This window comes from Oxyura jamaicensis, chromosome 13 (assembly GCF_011077185.1).
Source record: "Oxyura jamaicensis isolate SHBP4307 breed ruddy duck chromosome 13, BPBGC_Ojam_1.0, whole genome shotgun sequence".
Lineage (NCBI taxonomy): Eukaryota > Metazoa > Chordata > Aves > Anseriformes > Anatidae > Oxyura > Oxyura jamaicensis.
The window spans coordinates 12649821-12669589 of NC_048905.1; the positions used below are offsets into that span (position 1 = coordinate 12649821).

Genomic DNA, 19769 nt, shown 5'->3' on the forward strand with positions numbered 1-19769 from the left:
TTTCTTTCTTTCTTTCTTTCTTTCTTTCTTTCTTTCTTTCTTTCTTTTCCTCATCATTTTCCCAAGTTATTTGATTATCCTTCCTTTTTTTTTTTTTTTTTTTTGGTTAACCTTTCTATCTCAGGAATTTGGCTCTTGTGCATTGCTGCTTTAAGGAACAGGAAAAAAACAAATAGTTTTTATTCTCTTCATCCTTCCTCTTCTCCCTGCAAAATCAAAGCTACTTGAAAAGCATAGCAAGCAACAGTGGTTTCTGGTAGTCACATCAGACCCCATGGGTCCTGGGCACCCAAAGCAGCCCCCACTGAGCCATGTCTGGGAGGCACAATCTCCCTGTGGAGGGGCTCAAGAGATGAAAAGCCTTTTGCTCTGAGTTAATTATTTATAATTTATGTTGGCTGAGTATGCAGCCCTCTTCTAGCCAGCTCTGTCCTCTCAGCATTTGCAAAGGCTAAGAAAACAAATTAAAGATGAGAAAAGTCTGCTTTCTCAGGCTGAAAGTGAGAGAGAGCAGTATCACAAGACAGAGGGAAATGTCCTTCACAACTCCCTCACCTGAGTATCAGACCACCTCATGCCTTTAATGTATTTATCCCTGTGAAACCATGCAAAGAGCAGAGCTGACATCATTCTCATTTAGCCTTCTGCATGGGTATGCATAAAAGCACACAGGCATGCGCACCGCAGCTACTTCAGATAGCTTCCCTGCTTAACTTTAACAAAGGGACTTTCATAAACATCTGAGGACTAGGACCTGGGTTACAGCAAATAATATTTTTATTTTATTTATTTTTTTAAATGAGCAACTGGAGTTATTGGCTGCTCTGCAGTTTGCATGTCTCCCCTGCACAATGTAACATTTTTAACTTTGTAATTACATGGTAGGCACCCAGCACAGAAATGCAGGGTCAGTAGCAGGGCATTGAGGGGTAATTATGTGGCCATTTTTGTCTTGTAAATTACAGAGTTATCTTGGGACTGAGAGAAGGAGAACAGCAGCAACTGCTTGACTAATTGCTAGTTTAAAGTTTAATTACCCTGGCCCTGACGTGCTGCCTCACAGATGCAGCTGTGGGAGGGAAGAAAGCTCCAGACCCTACACGGACACCACACCACATCCCCACAGACATGACATAGTGTGGGACCAGGGCTGTGGGACAGAAGACCCCACAGATCCCAGACTGCACAGCAGGAGTCCTTGGGAGACCGGGTCAGTCCCTGGGTGCCAGCACCAGCCCGTGCTGTGCTGCCCTCCCCAGTGGGCAGACACATCTGGGGAGGAGAGGACAGAAGCTGTGCTGTGGAAATCCCTCGTCTGGTCCATGGACAATGGCTATTCCCTCTCTCATCCCTTCCCAAACCTCCCTAAGCAGAGAAACTTTTTAACCACCCAGGAGAGGACAGCGTATTGCTCCATAAAGACGGCTCTGCTGCTGCACAGCTCTGTCCTCAGGCAATGCCTCCCTGCAGTAAAGGAACAACCCTTTCCTTAAAGAAAACCTTAAATCCAATGGTTCCCTTAGAGCCATGACAGTCAGATTTGATTTAGCACCAAGCTGCAGAATAGTTACATGTCTTCTGTTCACTGGAAGGTCAGAGGGGTCTTGGTGCATCAGCATTAACAAGTCTGCTCTTCGTGGGGCTTTCAGGTTGGCTGTGAAACACTGAAATGAAGCTGAAAGCAGCTGGGAAATGCAAGTTGTCACCAACAGTCAACAGCTCCTTGGTGGCCCAACTGAAAGGAGCAGGGAGAGCAATGCCAGGAGCTCAGGTGTCCATGACATGCAAAAAAAAATCATTATCACAACAGGCGTTAATTGACAGTTGGTTTAATTGGATTTGAAAAGATACAGATTGAATCTGGAGGCAAAAAGTCCTAGCAACATTGGAGATACCCTGGAGATATTATTGCTGGCTCAAGACAGAAAACACCACAAGGAGAATACTGCAAAGGACTTTGGTATTTTTTTTTAAATCCATTAAAACATGGTTTAAAAATACTTCAATCTCAGTAACTGTAAATATAGTGCTTTGCAAAGTATGAGATACCAGTGAAAACACTGCGGATGGTAAGAAAAATAAGCAATACTCAACTCACCAGATTTGCCAGGATGTAGTGGTATCCATTCCCATTTTTTTCAAGCTTGATGATCTGCAAGATCAAAACCAAGGATATTTAGCATAGACCAACTAAGGAAGTTAAGCTTCATTTACCTGCCCTCCCTACCCATTTTTTCCCAATGAGACTGTTCAGATGTGGAGAGGAAGACATAGTAAAATAAAAATTCAGAGTCTTGTTAGAGGAAGGACAGCGCCTTCACACATGACATTTGAGAAGCAAGCCTGAAATGAGTCCGGAAAAGATTCCCAGGTAGGTTCTATAGGCAGAGAGAGTAATAAAAAAAAAAAAGGAAAAAAAAAAAAAAAAAAAAGAGAAAGAACAATGCTATATTATTATTATTTTTTTTAATAGGCACTAAAGGAACAAAGTGGAGAGCTGGACTCCATTTGTCCTGTGTCCACAACTGAAACATGGAGCAAGACTAGAGAGCTGTTCTGCACATTCACTTGTCACGAGTCCCAGCCACAGCCACTTACCTGCAGGTTCAAGCTATAGGGCAGCTTTTCTCCTTTAGTGCATTGGGGTAGCTTCAAACCACATCTCCAGAACAAAGCTGCCTGAGCAAGTTACTCAACAGAGGATTCCCCCTGCACGTTCATTGAGATTATTTATAACTTCATATTCATGGCGTTGCAATATATGCTCTTTGCCACACTCCATTCTCCCTGATGCCTGTACAGTCAGATCTATGTTCTCTTTTATCAATACAACTGCTTACAGATCTGTAGTGTTTGAAAGTTCCTATGTTAGCTTGGTAGCTGGGAAAGTTTCCCTTGTCTAGGTAGAAAGGCAACACCTGCATAGGGTTGCCTGTGATTATGGGGGAGAGGGTCACAGATCAGATGGTCCCTGATGGTCTTCTTCTTCCTTGATTTAAACAATATAGAAAGAATACAGCCAAAATCACATTCTGCTTGTTGGCACTAGGTTTCCACTGAAATTTCTCTCTACTGATTTCCAGCAGTACTGTTCAATTCTTACCAGTTTACTTAGAGCCATGTATCATCTGCACTTGAACCAATCCAAATATAAAAAGAAAACACTGAAAAAAAGCACATTAAAAAAAAAAAAAAAAGAATTGCCAGTTTCTCAGGGAATTGTGCTGTTTCTATAAGGTTTCTTTGCCAGCAGCACTACCCCTTTATTTCCATTGTTATATGAATTGATTCTGAATTACTGCCTGCATTGCTAATGCTCAGGCAAAATCTGCAGGAATGGTAGTGATGCCAGAAAGATCCTCATAGCGGAATGATGACAAAGGCACTGCCGTGCTGGATTTGACCAGAGACCAGTCTAACAGGGATTTTTCTCACACCCTAGGCTGGTAGCAGGTGTCTGGGAAGCATCAAAGACCAGGGCATGCATGCACAGACTGATCCTTCCCGTGGGACTGCACTCCCAGATTATCACGAGCAACCATTTAGGGATTTCCAAATGGATTATAAATGAGCTGACACTTACTCTGTGCAACTGGTTCATCTGCCTTAGCCTTTCTCTGATGAAGTGCTCTTGTAGGCACATTAAAACTCATCTGGTTCCCAGCATTAATGTAGGGGTTGCAATTAACTCCAATGAAGGCTTCATTTAGTAGCAGTATCTTACACAACTAATCTCAGCGCCGCCAGCTTCACTGTCCTGTGGTTCTCCCCACAGGCTCCCTCAGAATCGCTACTGCGGAAGAGTCTGGAGCACTCAGAAAAAAACTCTGTATACCAAAGATAGGTGTTCTTATTATTGGTAATTTTCCATCTGAGTATCTTCTAGTGCCAGCTCTGAGAAGCAAAACCAGACTCAACTTGTCCCCTTCCATTCAACAACTGAAACTGACTTGTAGCAAGTCCCAGAACTTGTGGGAGGAAAAAACATCTCTGGGGCACAGCGATGCCTAAGAATTATGATCCAATTCCCCGTTTCTCCAGTGTCAACAATAGATGGCATTGGCTCCTTCTGCCCAAACTCCCTCTTTGTTATTTTATGAGGTGTCAGAGTCGATGAACCGGAGAGGGCTGCCGACCAGCTTCCCCTGAGCTGTTAATCTTGCATCCCATCCACCTGAATTATGAGGCTTGCTTCCTGTGTTTTACACAGTTATTTGTGATCTTAATTTATTTTAAAATGCTTGCTCAGTCCTAATGTGTCCGGATGGCAGTAGCAAGCTGAGGTTATAATAGCATTTATCACTTAGGCTGGACGTAGTGAGAGGCTGTGCTGGGCTGCATGCTGATAGCTCACTTGGGCCACCTAGGTTTCATTACCCACTTCTTAATGGGCCAGTTTGACATCTATTAGAGAGAAATCCTCTCAGAGTGAAACAGTAGCAAAGGAGAAATTCCAGTTATTCATTTTAATGAGAGACAAGGAAGAAACAATATAGTGCTTTGATGTAATGCAACCCACCGCTTATTTATCCCATTAAGGCTACACAGAGCAGCCCCACGGATATCCTGCCCTGAACCGAAGCCTGGCTCATAAATGACAGTTACCTTGGCAAAGATAAATCATGCCTTTGAGACATGACACAGAGGAGAAAAAAATTGGGTCATTTTCCATGTATCATTAACACTCTGAGTGCTGGCTCCTTCATCAGCTAAGGTCTCTGGAGCAGGAGGACCACCACACTGGAGTCAGTGGGGGTTATCTGTGTTACATGCAGGTGGTGTGGAGAAGAAACTAAACATGTATGCAGCACTGCTGTGTATGTATGAGTGACTGATGCTTAACAGCCATCCCCAGCTCCTCTGTTCACCAGGGAGCACAAAGTCACAGCCACAAAAAGACAGAGACAGGCTTGTCAGGGAAAAAGATAAATGCATTAAAATGTCCCTGAGAGGCTGAGGCAGCTCTTTGAACACCTCAGACACTCAAAGAGACAGGACAAACAAAACAGTGACATCCATGCAGAGGCTGCTGGTGAGCTGAGAGACAGCCGACAGCCTGAGTTTAAGTCCCAGCTGAATTTCTTGTGATAATGAGCCGAACTCTATCTTTGCCCCTCTCCAGTCATCCACATGTTGCAAGAGACATGGCATCTCCTGCTTACACTGGGATGACTACCCCTGCTCCAGAAATCCCTCTGGGCTCAGAACAAGAAGTCAAACAAGGATAGAAACAAATTGCACAGGTCAGAAAAATCTTCTCTACAGCCCTATCCCTAACAGGAGAGTTACCCCTGGGCACAGAGATCAGTTGGAATTGCTCTTTTATGCAGGAAAACACAGCATCATCTCTTATTTCCCTGGAAACAGCTGAACAGCTGGACCAGTTTTTGTTGGAGGTGGTGTTTTTTGTTTGTTTGTTGTTGTTGTTGTTTTTTTTTGATTTTTTTTTTTTGAGAGGGGTCATGCAAATAGCTTTAGTTAGATGTAAATTTAACTCTTGCTTCTGTTACGTGAAGAAGTTTGAAATAGAGACTGTTTTTCCTGTTCATATTAGGCAAACTAGATAACCTCTGACTATGGAACTTAGCTTTCTATTAGAAAAAACAGACTTGAAAAGGCAACATTACTAACCCTAGAAATCTGATATACCTTATACAAAAGCTTGCAAGAAAGGCAAATTCACTACCAGGTCCTGTCAAAGATTTTGTTCAACTGCAGCTGCTGCACGGTCAGAGAGAAGACTTGAAGGCTTTACCCTCCAGAATAATCTAGTGTCTCTTTCGCGTTACCTTTACTTTGAGGTTAAAACCTGCTGCTTCCTTTGTTATGATTTATAACAGAGTAGCACCCAGAGACATCCAACAAGGATGGATTGTGCTCGTCACCGAGCTGTGAGGCTGATGAAATGGCAGTCCTTGCCCCAGACAGCGAGCAGCTGAAGTGTGAGACGGGAGGTGACAGGTAGCTTAGACAAAGTGACGTGTGAAGCACGAGGTAAGTGAGCTGGTTATAAGAAGTATGACAGCAGGAGGTACAGTGCACTGGATGCTAGCACTGCTGGGCCCGTGTGGGATGGGATTTGCAGCTTGGGAAGACCTTGGTATATGTGTGAGAGGGAAAGATGTGGCTGGAGTAGAAGAGGGGACTCATAACCCTGCAAGAGTAGGCCTGCCCATGAGCTTGCATTGGTCTCCTGTCCGCAGAAGTCCATATTCAGGACTTAGGGAAAGCACTAAGAGAGGCATGGAGGGAAGAAGAGGGGAAAAAAATGAGTCTAAAATACTGGCTGATTTATCTAGACTGAAAAGGCTGGGCATGCAACCAGGGATGCCGAGTTGCATACCTGTCTGCCACATGGCAGTATAACACTGTTGGCCTTGAGCTGACAAAACAGCCAGGAGATGGATGACAATTAACTAGCTTCTATTGCTTCAAGTCTCTATGGGAGCTGGGAACATCTGATCCTGATGCAGGCTGCATGCCCTGGGACAATGCTGGGCTCCAGCCTCATTTGCAGGCAGTGCTCCTAAGGACACTACATGTGCCATAAAGCTTCTCCATCTCTTTCCTGCTGGCACTGGTTGTGAGAATTTGGTGCAGCACATGGAGTCTGCAGCACCAGGAGTCTGGCAGTGCCAATTCACACTTCCACTCCAATTTACAGGGGGTGGGAAAACGTGAGAAAACTCAGCAGAATAAGAAAGTGACATGTCTTGTGCACACTGCTTGGAGGAATTAGCACAAAGCAAACTTGTTGGGGAGTAAGGGGAGTTAAAGCACTCAGAAGAGGAGTCAGACAAGTAAAAAACATGAAGCAGCAAAGCTCACTCAGCATGAATACACAGGAGCTGCTAGTACTTATATGATTTTACACTTTCCAAAATAATACAAAGGAAAAATACCTCCTATGCTCACACACACACATGATATCCTGCAATGAGACATGAGTCAGACAAGAATGGGGAAGAAAAACTTCTCCAGTGCATGCAACCCCCTCCCAGCAGACCCACAGTGACACTACCTTGCTGAGGATGATGTTCAGCCGCTCAGATTCACAGTCCACCACCACCAGCCTTTCCTTCTTCTTCTCCAGCTCCTGGAAGAGCATGCGGTAGCCCTCTTCTGTTGTCGTCAGGATGTTGACAGCTGTCACCTGCCAGTTCTTCTCAGCTGCAGTGTCCAGCACTTTCTGTAGGACTGACAATCCTGTGATGGGAAGAGAGGGGGAAGAGGACAATAGAGGAAAAACCAAGGAGTAGCTTTACAATGTCATTTTTCCATCCTTCTGATAGCTTGCATAGCTGTCCCATGCTGGGCTGGATATAGAACTACAAGAGCACAGTAGAACTCGAATGAGCAGATAATAGTCTAGCATTTTGGCCACACACAGCTGGCCTAGAATTAATGGTTCCTGCCTTTTCTGTCCTAGCACAGGAAAATAGGGTGATTCCAGGCCTAGTTTTCTTTTGTAATTGACAGATCAGTCTTGTGGATCAGGCCGCACTGTGGGATTCAGATAAGAGTTTTAATCCCTGTCTTCTTGTCTGTCACTACCCAAATCACTTCATTCCCATGGGCCAGAGCTCCTTTCTCATTTTTGATCTGTTTAGGCTCTATGTTCCTGGGGTTAGGGTTAGAGACTCCCTTAACAATCATAATACACAGTCATATTCAGCGCCCCTGTCTCTCCTTGCAGCACCTCATTGGAAAACTTCATTATTTTTAAAAGGATCTTGCCTAAATTACAGCCACAGCTTTCCAGAAGAGATACAGATAGCACTGTTTTGCAGGCTGCTAGACCACCCCGCCTACTGCTGTCCTGTTGGGATACTGAGCATGTCCATCCCTTGAGACAACAGAAAGCTGGGTGGGATGCTTTTACATCATATCCTTGCCTCTTAACGTCATCCTGGGCTTATGATAACTTCCAGGACAGAGCTGTGAATGACCTTACCTCTGTGCTGTCCTTCACAAAGCTGCTTTGCTCTCAGCCTCCAAGCTTTAGAGGCATCTGAGAGCTGGGGAAATTGAATCACAAAGCAATGACTCACTAGCCTCATCCATGGTTTCAAAAGTTAGCCAATATCTTCCAAGAACCCAACAAAGGCTTTTGTTATTTTAAGCAGACAACTGACTCTAACTAGAGAACCTGGAGTTTTCTAAACTACCACTGCAAACATACACATGTATCACCATGGGATGGGGGCTCAGATGAGACCTTAGCAGCTGTCCACATGCCAAAATGCGGGACTCAGTGGACTTGAGTTGGACAGACATGAAAATGCAACTTATTAAATATAAAAAAGTTACCCATGTGAAACTCAAACCTCCTATATATTAAATATTTCTTTTGTGTTACTGGGTTCAGCTCTACGAACCCAGAGTTACTGGTTCTGACTAATGCTTTTTCTATATATCAATGTCCCACCCTCACAATGGTCAGTAATGGATATTTAGAAAAAGAATAAAAAACAGGGAAGGCATAAGTTCCCCCTTCCTTTAGCTATCCTCTTAGTCTCCAGCAACCCATAGTAGGGCATCTTCTTGAGCCAAAGACTTTGTCTACACCACTACATATAATTGCACAGTAATTCTCCTGGGGTGCTTGTGACTTACCCCGGTCAGCATCGTAAATGTACACAAACTTCTGCCAGCTGTAGTGTTCGATGACACTGATGAGGGCATCCTGGAGCTCTGGGCGAAGCTGGAGAACAAACTGGTTGGACGTTTCGACAGGGAAGCTGGGCGTTATGAAGCAGACGTGGAGAGCCCCGCAGAAAGACGTGAGCATGTTGACAGTCCTCCTCTCATAAAAACCAAAGATGGCATAGACGCCCTTGGAGAACTGTGAGCAGACTGGAGGAGCAGAGAGAAATGTCAGAGAGCAGAAGGACAAGAAGATTCATCAGGGATACCATCAAAATAAACATTTTCCCTGAGATAAGCTGCAGCCTGTCTGGACTAAATCACTTTCCTTGAGCCCCGTGGGTTGGTGAATGAAACCTGTGCCACATGAAGATCAGGGCTTGTGGCCATGGGATGCTCTGCCCTTGAACTCCACAGACCTGCTTTATCTATGATAGGCAGAAAGGATTTGGGATTTGGAATACAGTGTCCCCCGGGCTCTGCTGAAGATTTTGCCACTTCTGGGAAAAAGTGTATTATCTGAAGAAGGGAAGCCCCGAGAACAAAAGCATGGTGGCTCACCAAGCCCTGGCATGGCAGATGTCTGGCCCCTGGAGCTGTTTTATTATGGGGGAGAAAGACCACAGCTGGAGCTTGCTATCACAGCCCCAGTTGCATTAATGGAGCAGAAAGAAAGCATGTGCATGACAACACAGCCCTTTGTGGCCAGTGACCCCAGGAGGAAGCCATGGGTTTGGCCTCAGAAGCTGAGACCACCCTGAGAGGGCAAAGGGTCACCTAGGTTCAATGCAGTCACCCGACAGCTCCAGCAAGGTTTGTCCCCAAGCAGGAGATAGTGGCGCTGAGGTCAGATCCTCTGATACCAGGGGTCCGTTGGTACCTGAGGACACCTGCTGGGTAATTTCTGGTTTCCTCCAAAGCTGTGGCGGAGAAGGCTGTGGACCTGTTGGGGCAATGGTGGTGACCCAAGAGGTCTCCACGACTACTCCTGGAGGGTGCACACCATGTTCTCCAGCAGATATTTGCATATGATCTCAGCAGCCAGCAGCCTGCTGCACAGAGGGCTCTCCTGGGTCGGAGCCTTCCTCAGGAGAGCACTTAATGAGATCGTGGGAGCTGCTGCAAAAACGCCTCAGGATCTCAGTGAGGGAGAGAAAGCTCACACCTTGGGTTGTAAAACTTAGTCCCTGAGACAGTCAGATTCATTTAATATCACCCCTGTTTATGGCACATCCTAATTTACTATCAATAAATCTCCAAGCTGGAGGTGGTGGCAGTGACAGCATTTTCCCTGTGTCAGAACTCCTGGCACTTGTGTCTCCTCCTGTTGTCACTCTGCCTCTGAAGACCTTTGGCTGTGACATTTATCCTGACTCAACATTTCACGCCCTGCTCCCCGGCTCACCAGACAGAGTGCAGGGTGAGAAGTTGGATGTGACATTTTGGGGTCCCCTGGCAAGCGCTCTGCGCTTCTTGGGAATCCCTTGACCTGGTTTCTGCTGGTAGCCGCCAGTACAAACTCTTCTGCACGTGTGGCTGAAAACAGGCTCCTAAATTTGAGCTTGCTCCATGCTTAGCTGGGCTCTGTCCAAGCCATGTCTCGCCATCGAGGACCAGAAGTCAACACCAACTGGCTTACAGCCATGCGGGATAAGATCACCTTGTTTCCCACTTCTCTACTGCCAGCATCAAATATTCAGAGGGAAGAGCAAGAAATCCTGCTCCCCACTGTGCAAAGCAAGTTTCTGCTCCCAGGTATGTGAAATTCCAGCTGCCAGATTTCTGAAACAGCAAAGACTGCTGAGAACTGAGAACTGTGTCTTGTGACACTGGTGAGCATTTTTCCTTGCTCTTGAAAGAAGCCCAGGTTTGGGTCATCCCAGCCCAGCACTGTGTCCCCAGGGTTACCCATACATTTTCCCCTGCAAGCTGCCCACTATCTCAAATACCTCAGCACCCTCCTCCCCCAAGGAAATTTGTATTTCTGCAGGGCAGGGACTTTTCCTGAAGGCTGAACCGTGACAGAAATAAAACCCTCTTCTCTTCATTTTCACGGCAGTGTCTCTCTTTGCAATCAGCAATTGTGTCTGTATCAGCTGGAGTCACTGCCCTCATCATGGGACTGACACATTCAGGAAGAAAAGTAGCAGATACAGATAGAAACAGTCTGAACGGCGTTTCCATGTGACTGGACCAGTGGGTCTAATGAACAGTGCGATATACCATATGTGAGAGATCAGAACATGATCTCTGGAGACCCAGGCTTCAGATTCAACGAATGATTAAAGTGACATTCTCAGGGCAGCTGAAAAATACAGCACAATTAATAATCCAGACAATAAACTTGGCTGGCTTGCTTTTTGTTTTAGTCAAACCATGGCTTCCTTGAATTTTATTTTCTATTTTAAATGAATCTATTATTTTTCAGATTTTTTTTTTTTTTTTTTTTTTAAACTCTGTGGCTCAGTCACGCTCAGGCAGCCCTCCTACACTGTTCTGAGACACTCATCAATCCCAATGTTTGAAACAGATTGCACCAAAGCCGACTGGGAGAACGAACAGTCTTTATCATTAGTATGTTTGGAAAGAACCCGAGCTCGCTTTGTATTTTGAGACCATGAGGGGCTGTGGACAAGGCAGATAATTTGGAAAAAAAAAAAAAAAAAAAAAAGACTTGCTGAGGGTTATCACCCAAGGAACAACAAAGAAACTGTTGTGTTGTTTAAGCTGGATAAATGAAGAGCAGGAGAACTGCAGCCACCTTTCTGGGATGGAACCTGGCAACATGTAAAAGCAGTGGCTGCAGAATGGTTTATATCTCAGAGCTATTTTAAATTACAGATATGCCAAGTGTATTAACCCAGTAGAATTAAAAAGAGGCTGCTGCCAATTATTTGCTGCACAAAGATGCAGTTGGAGGACTTTCTTTATACTTGTTTTATTAAGCAAATTTATTAATTTTGTTCTTGTTTTATTGCTCTGCAACTTCCTCATAAAATTCTCTTAACTATTATAAAACTAAACTAGCGGAAGCAAATATTGTAAACTACTCTTTGTTTTCCCAGTAGGAAGCTTATCATCTCCTCCGCAGTCACAGTTCTCTGACTGATGCCTTTCTGAAAAGATTAAGAAATATGACAGGGATAAAGATCATAGTGGGATGAAAAGTCTAAGCAGTTGAGCTCCTCTGGTCAACTGGCTTGTGATAATATCATACTTTTCAAGCCTCATGCTAACTACCTGTTAGCAGAGAGATGGCCACAAGCTGGCTCTTGCAGAACAAGACAAATTCACAGTTGAATTTGGACAGTTCAGCCTCTGAAGCTCATACCTGTAGGCAGGAGACTGGGAGTATTCAACAGCAGAATTGCAAAACCAAGGATGTGAGCACGAGTGAAGAGTGTTTATGTAGATGCAAATGCAGACATTTGTGGTGGCTTGCATGTGCTACTCTTGGCCTCTGGGCTGCACAAAGGGAAAGAAGTGCAGATAATATTTATTCTGGGCTGTAACTCTGCTATTATCTTACAGTGAATCTGTAGTTAATTACAGAAAGATTTCCCTTATAAAAACTCAGAAAGTATAGTTCATACTGAGTGATAACCATGGCAAGTACAACTGCATTTGTCCTGAGCAGTCTTGCAATTGATCTGGTCGGGTTTCTGGCTGGGACATTCCTGGCACCAAGCACCACTGCCATCCCAGATCCCTCATTCTCCAGGCACAGGATCTCACTGCTGAGGCTTATTTTTTATTTTATTTTATTTTTTTTTTCCCCCAGATTATCATTCCACAAACAAAATCAGGTAAAAGCAAAGGCATTAACTTGACTGTCACCTGGCTATGCTGGAAAGGCAACTCAGTGACAGCCAGCTGCTTTTGGACACAACTCTGCAGAGCTTGTTGCAACCAGGTGAGGTGAGAGCTCCTCAGACCTTTCCTCAAACACTGTTACTTACAATAGAAATCAAAATAACATCATAAGATTCCTGGTACCTAGTTAGAGGGTGACTGATGTGGTAGGGTGAGACGGAGGAGGCCCCCCTCTCCCTCAGGGGAAACAGAGCCACTGTGGAGCTGGTGTGCCCTCGGATTCTGACAGGGAAAAACATCCGTGCTTCAGTCGTGCTTGAAATCCCCAGGCTGTAGGATTTCTAGTCCTGCGATATCTCTCTAGTTTCCTTTTCATATGGAAATATTCAAGGTAAAGCATTTAAATCTGAGAGAGGAAACACTGGTTTTACTGAAAGCAGGATGGGACACCTACCTAGCAGCTGAAGAGAGGCAGCTCTGGCCACCTTTGCAAACACTTCTAAGAAAATACATGCCTGCTACTTTAAATTGCATATTTCCTCTGCAGAAGAGGAAAGATAAAGATACGCTTTGAGTCTATACAAATTTCTGGGAGACTATTTGGCTAAAGCTGTCAAGTGGTCAGCAAGAAAGTAGCTGCACAAGACTGATTTCAGCATTCAGAAGGCCAGGGATAATTTGGAAATGAAGGTTTGAACTGATTCCCATGGGAGGCAGATGACAGATATAATGGATCTCTTATATGAATTTTGGTAAAAGCGGAAGGGACACCAAGAAGTTTCTCTCAGAAATGGTTACCACAAAGAGGGGCTGCCAGTCTTGGGACCTGAAAGAGGAAGAAAGGCAAAAGGGCTGCACACAAGGATGGAAATGAGGATTTGGTTTCCAGGAGTGAGAATGGTGCCATCCTGCTGAGAATCTGCAAACAGGAGTGAAAAAAGGGAGCTGCTTCCCATGGACACAGCTGGAGAAGCCCGGTAGGAGATCCTGGCAACTGCTCATCTGCCATTTCCTTTAGAAGCAGAATTTTCACCATTTTCACTGAGTTTAAGACTAGAAGGGGACATTAGATCATTTCTACTGACTTCTTGTATCTCATGGACCATTAAGTTTCACCCAGTTACCCCTGAAGGAAGTCAATAATAGGTTTAGTTGAAGGCATTTAAGCTCTCAGGAGACTCAACTGCTGTGTGCCTCTGTCAGAGAACAGGAATAACAGAGACAGTGCTAATACCCAGAGCAACAACAGCAGTAAAAGAACTGATTAAATGCACTATCCCCAGATGTTCCCCACAAGCAATTCATAGTCTCTGTTGCAGAAGGAGACAAAACCAAACCAAATCAACCAACCAACCAAAAAAACAACAACAAAAAACCCATAGATGGTCCCTGCCAGACCTCAGAGCCCTTTCCCACCCAGGAGGATGTCACTTCAGATGAGCCTCTAGGAGGGAAGACTCTGCACTATCTCCTGGCAAAGCATTTCTGTAATGCTCAACTGCAGATGCTGCGAGGATTCTGAACAAACTGCTCTCCATGCCCCAAGCAGGCAGGCAAAGAAAAGGGCAATCTGGAAATTTAGAGTATGAGAGATCTTTGAAACCACCCAATCTGACACACACAGGTACTTGCACTCACTTCAGAAATCACATTAACAGATGTTTTCTAAAAATCTCAAGACAAGTGTGGCCAAACTTTGAGGAAAACAAAATAGTCAGCTCAATCTACTGTCCTCTGTGAGCTGTTGAATGCCAGCCCTACAATACCTGTAGCCCCCATCTCAGCATTTGCCCAAAAATCCTGGGATACAGAACCGGAATCCTCACTTGTCCAGAGCTGCACTTGCAGCAAAATGAGCTCATTGACAGCAGTGGTGTCAAGGAGCAGATCCCACATGCTTTTCTTTGCTCACTTGGAGTATTTGTGTGCATATGTGGGAAAGAGGAGGGGAGGTGCATGCGTAATTTATTTTTAGCATGCCCTGCCTAGAGGCGACCCTCACACGGTGATGGAGAACCTGACATCAGGTTGGCGAAGCCGGTGGAGTTTCGATGAAAGAGAACTAGTGTCTGCTTCAATTAGGATCAGCTCAGCTTTCCTCCCAAATGTTTGTCCTCACAGTTCTCCAGTGTGGCGTAGGTGCCAGAGCGCATCTCTTCAGCACATCCCAACGACAGCATGTTCCCACAGATTTTTCGAGCAGGGGAAAGCCAAACAGATTCTACACTCCCCCATCGCTCCATGCGTGCATATAGCTGACAGCAGATATGTCCCATATATTCGATCAACTGCAAATTGGGCTGATATGATATCACAAGAAATATATGTTTCTCTTTCAAATATATAAAAGACACAGAAGAGTGGTCCCTTCCATCATTTTCCTGCATTGCTGCTCTGACCAGATGAGAAGCAGCAAAGCGCTGCTGATTTCTACATCGAGGTCTGCTTTCCTTCCTTCACATTTAAAAAATAATCTGGCTGAAGAACTGCTCATCACTGTTTATAGTTAGAATTTCATTTTTTTTTTTTTTTTTTTCCGTTAAGTTTACATGGCTGACAAATAAGTCATAATTTGCCCGATTGCAAATGATGTTTTCCTTGAGATCAAAATGGATTTGGGATGCTTCTTGTATGCTGCTGAGTTTAAGGAAACAGAAATGGCATGGGAGCTTTTGTCAACCAAAATTAACAACATGACAAAAAATCTTTCCTCAGGACTCTCAGGCATTTACTGTGCTTTTGAATTATAGCCATAGTGGTAGAAGATGTGGCCAAGGAATATGAAGATGACTTTATCCTCTTAAAGGGACCAACTGAAAATCATTGCTCTCCCAGTCCTGTGCTTCCCATTAAGAACTTCTTTTACTTTTTTTTTCCTAGAGCCTGGAAACACAATTCTTACCCAACAAGACCACAAAACAGAAGAGAAAATCCAAATATTAAAGGTCTTTACTAGGTCACTGAACTTGTTGAAAAAAGGAAAAAAGGAAAGTTGAGGTGTTTGTCAAGACTTTCCCTGTTTGCTTTGCTTGATTTTTAAACATTTGGTTACTTAGGAATTGCTATCATTTTATTAAATCAAAGAAAATTAAGCATAAAAATATTGAGGGGGTTTCAGTCAATAATTGATCAATTTCCCAACAATGGTGGCACTTTTAACATGAATGAAGATTACACATTATGTGCAAATCCCCCACATAGAACACTCTGATATCATGAGGATCTTTTAACAGGCTCTGGACAAATATCCAGAGGAGACATAGACATGTAACTCCTGTGACCTGTGACTTTTGGAGCTACAGACTTGGATGTTGCCTTAACTAAAATATTATTTGCAAACTGTCTTTTCTGGGTAGCCTTGAAATGATGACTAACCCATAGGAAGAGAACAGAGACACCACTGGGAAAGATCTGATGTCCATCTCAAGCAGTACTTGGCCTTTGCAAAGGCCCATTCCTTCTACAGCTAGAATCAGGTTATTCTAATAGGGACAGGTTGGCTAATGAAAGCCCTGTGGTTAGCAGATTATGTGTAAGGGGAAACAGGTTCAGTGCCAGCTGTTTCAGGTTTGCTATCTAATCATGACTTGGATCCTTGCCTATAAGGTGCAGAAAGGACTGCCTTCCATTAGTCCTATCTGTTCCAGTCCTTGGGGTAAGTGACTATTTCTTGTTATATGCTTGCACAGTCCCTAAATAAGACTGTATTCTGAGCACTGATGACTACCCTCATGCCATGTACAGTTAATGTTGTCTACTGCCTTCAGCTTTTCCAGTGACCTGTACCAGAGCCATGGCCTTTCCACAGCCCCATGGGCTCTGGAAGACCAGCTATCCTGCTTTAACCTAACCTTCTACAATGAAAAAGAAATCCAAAAATTCATCCTCATTGAAATCTCCATGTCTGAAGCGCAGTCATAAATATTAAAACAAGATTACCACAAATGGAAAAGTGACAGCTATATTATAAAAGGAGGTGAGGGATGAGGGTTGAACTAATTTTGCTTCTGCTGCTTCATTAGATGGCCTTTTGTTTTATATCAGTCCTTCTGCAAATAGTACTATACTAGGAAAACTGACTACAATAGCACAGTGCAGCTTTCTGCTGGGAAGCAAGAAACAGAGGAGAAGAACAAAGCACTAAACCCACAGCATGTTAATACGGTACATGGCATGCTGGTTCTTAGGTCAGCACAACATTTAATTCCAGCCTGTAAGAGATGAATTATTAAAGTAGTGTAAAAAGATGGGAGTGGGGGTGAGGGGTGGGAGATAAGCAGTAGCAGAAAGCAAATGCATCACATAAAGAAGAGCTCACTGCAGATGAAATGCATTTTGTCTTCACTAGCTTCTTTTCTTTCCCTAATGCATCGTATCTGTTTAGGGCCATTTTTCTAGACATTAAGTCTGCGACTGTCTTCAGTGCAAGCCTCAGGTTTTGCTGAGGATTTTATAAGTGTCTGCCTTGAAACTGGCTACAGGTTGCAATGCAAAAGCCAGACTATGGACATTGTCTGGAAAAGCGATTCCAATGTTAATGTTTAACTCCACTGGGGAAGGAGGTTTTTAACATCTACCTAAATCCTTTCTTAATCTTCATCCCATTAATAATCATTTTGGTCCCATGTCCTCTGCTTCATAAAATATGTGCATAGATACTCCCAAATTTTCTCTGGTCTGTGTTTTTGCAGATGCGCCAGTTTGCAAGTCAAACTGATCTCTCAGTCTTTGATGTGTTCCCTGTGGTATTCCTGAGACTCACGTTGTTACCTCCAGTTGAGAAAACAGCGTCTGGATAAGTTTTCCCTGCTGTATCATTTCCATTTTCTTAGGATTATTTCCTGCTCATAAAAATGTTTCCTTTGGCCCTTACTGGAATACTGCTCCAGGCATGGAGTTCAGTTATGATATATATACGCCTTCTTCCAGGTTTGTAATGAAGATAGTAATCAAGGCCATCTTTAGCTGCAACTCTGTATCAGCCTCTCTGCCTGGCCCATCCCCTCAATAACGTTTAATTTTCCTTTACAATCATACCTTGTGAGCATTTGACCATTTTTAATCAATCCGATTAATATTTTTGGGGCCACTGTAAGTTACATCACCAGGACCACATTCACAATTTGGCAGCTGACTGAAGAATGCACTAACTTTGAACAGGATTATTTCCATGGAGAGACATGAGAATACATTTATCAGCAATCGGAACAGCTGTACTTGGAGAGCAGGTCTGAGTGGGAAGGTCTCCTTTGTTGATCAATGACAGTAGGTGACCAGGTGGCCCAGGAGACTTTCTCCAGTCCTGGGTCTACATACAGTACTTTCCGTGCCTGCTCTGGGACCTCACCAGTGTTTGGGAGTGCTGAGTTCTGACCTGCATGCAGACCTCTCCTTTCTGCTTCTAACATTTCATGGTGGCTTTCAACACTTCCTCTCCCAGGCACCGTGCTTTCACTAGCAAGATGCAAGACACGTACTGAGAGCACATACCTGCTGGAGAATAATAGGTTCTATCATTCTCCAGCAGTACAGCAGCTTGGGTCACAAAACCTGGTCAACTACACACAAATGTTCTCACAGCAGTGACGATGTGCTCTCATGCCCGAAGCCTGCTTTTCCCCATGCAGCCGGAGGTGAGCACCTATAATCCTTTCCCTTTTCTCTCTGCCTTTATTTTTTTTTCCTCTCCTGCTTCTAAATTTCCAACTTTTAATTGTTTTGTGCTACGGTGCATAAAACCTCATCCTTGCATGCCACTGAACTAACACAACTAATTTTAAGTCTTTCTTGATAACAGACTGGAAATTAACAACTTCATTTGTTAACACTCCATCTTTTTTCTTTTCAAGGCAGCCAAGGACCATAACAGAACACAAATACATGCATGTACACCTTCTGCAATGAGACTTCCATGCTCCCAAATGCTTCTTGGGCAATCTGGTGTGATTCCTGGTGTGTCCAGCTTTTAATTCCTATTTTCATGCAAATGAAAAGAGACCATTCTAGTTCCTTAAATACCGACTCTCTTTCCTGGTAGTGATGTCTTTTTTAAAATTCATGGGGAGTGTTTTCTTCAAAGAAACACAGGGAAATACCATATCCTGTACACCTACATAGGAAGTGTGGGCATTATTATTAATTCAAACTGGCTTAGAATTACACTTACCCATATCCCTCACACATAGGTGCCAGCTATAGGTGCACCTGTTGCTCTGTATGTTTGTAGGATGCCTGGCACAACGCTATGAGGTCTCTGTGAGGTACTGCAATATATACATGTTAAATAACAATAAAGAAAGCCCCTGAATAGCTTCCTTGGAGTAGAGAATTACCTTCAGCAGAGAGGAGAGAAATAGTATGGCTGGTACAGCAAGTAAAGCAAAGGGTAAGGAGGGACCTAAATGGAGAATCAGGGGAATTTTCCCTAACCTGATTGATCTTTTCAGTAGTAATGATGCCTTGTGTGTGTTCTGCCTTAAAATATCTTCCAGTCTATGAGGTGGGCTGGCTGATTCAGGCTGTCAGAGGGCACACAAAATGTTTCCCTCTTGTAGGAAGCTATTGTTGGCATTTCTGACTTTATTTGACTCCCTGCTCATTTAAAAATAAAAGGCAGCAGATAAAAAGCACAGGGTTTACGGTGAGCAGGAAAGCACCGCCAAGCTCACCTCTCCACAGGAACAGTCTCACTGGTCCAGGCAAGAAGGAAGGACTTGCTCTTATCCAGCACAAAGCATTCTTCTTCAAAACAAACCTCTCACATACCTGACAGAGTGTCTTGTCTTTGGGGGCCTGAATTGAGAAGCAGTACTTAAACCCACGGCTGCCTGACATGTTATTTATAAACATTCATGTTTTCTATACATTTTCAAGGCAACATTACAAGTGTATGCTGAGCTAGCAAAGCAGATGCTCCAAAACCTACATGTGCCAACACTGCTCCAAAACTGCCATCTTTTCGGTGATAACTGGAACCATTAAAGCCTTCTGAAAAGAGGAGCAGCAGAAGTGCAAACCCAGTGAACCACACTCGGTACGTAAGGGTTAAGTCTCCAGAGTATTACCTTTTGTATTACCCGTTTGTATACTGTATTCACCTAAGGTCTGCCAAAGCACAAACAGTTTTGAAACCCCATTTAATACCTCAGCAAGGGCTGAGTTAGGTGCAGAATGACAAGATTCTTTGACATCTGAGAGCACTGCCTTTTGTGGGTTTAAGTGTCTCCCTTGGTGGTTCTTTGCTATAGTCATTTGTTGTAGGGTTTTTATTTTTCCTTTTCACATTACTGTTCCATTCCATTGTGCTCATA

General features: G+C 43.9%; 1 protein-coding gene across 4 annotated transcripts in view; it reads right to left on the minus strand.

Annotated features, from left to right (window-relative positions):
• Positions 1-19769, minus strand: part of GRIA1 (glutamate ionotropic receptor AMPA type subunit 1) — a 129534-nt gene that overhangs the window by 63646 nt on the left and 46119 nt on the right. For all 4 annotated transcript variants that reach the window (XR_004754365.1, XM_035338586.1, XM_035338584.1 and 1 more), the window contains exons 3-5: positions 8617-8856; positions 7022-7206; positions 2099-2152 (exon numbers count right to left, since the gene is read on the minus strand). Coding sequence is in view for 3 of the 4 variants with exons in the window: in XM_035338586.1 (XP_035194477.1) it covers positions 2099-2152; positions 7022-7206; positions 8617-8856 (479 nt within the window). In the remaining variant the exon portion in view is untranslated. The remainder of the gene's footprint in view (positions 1-2098; positions 2153-7021; positions 7207-8616; positions 8857-19769) is intronic.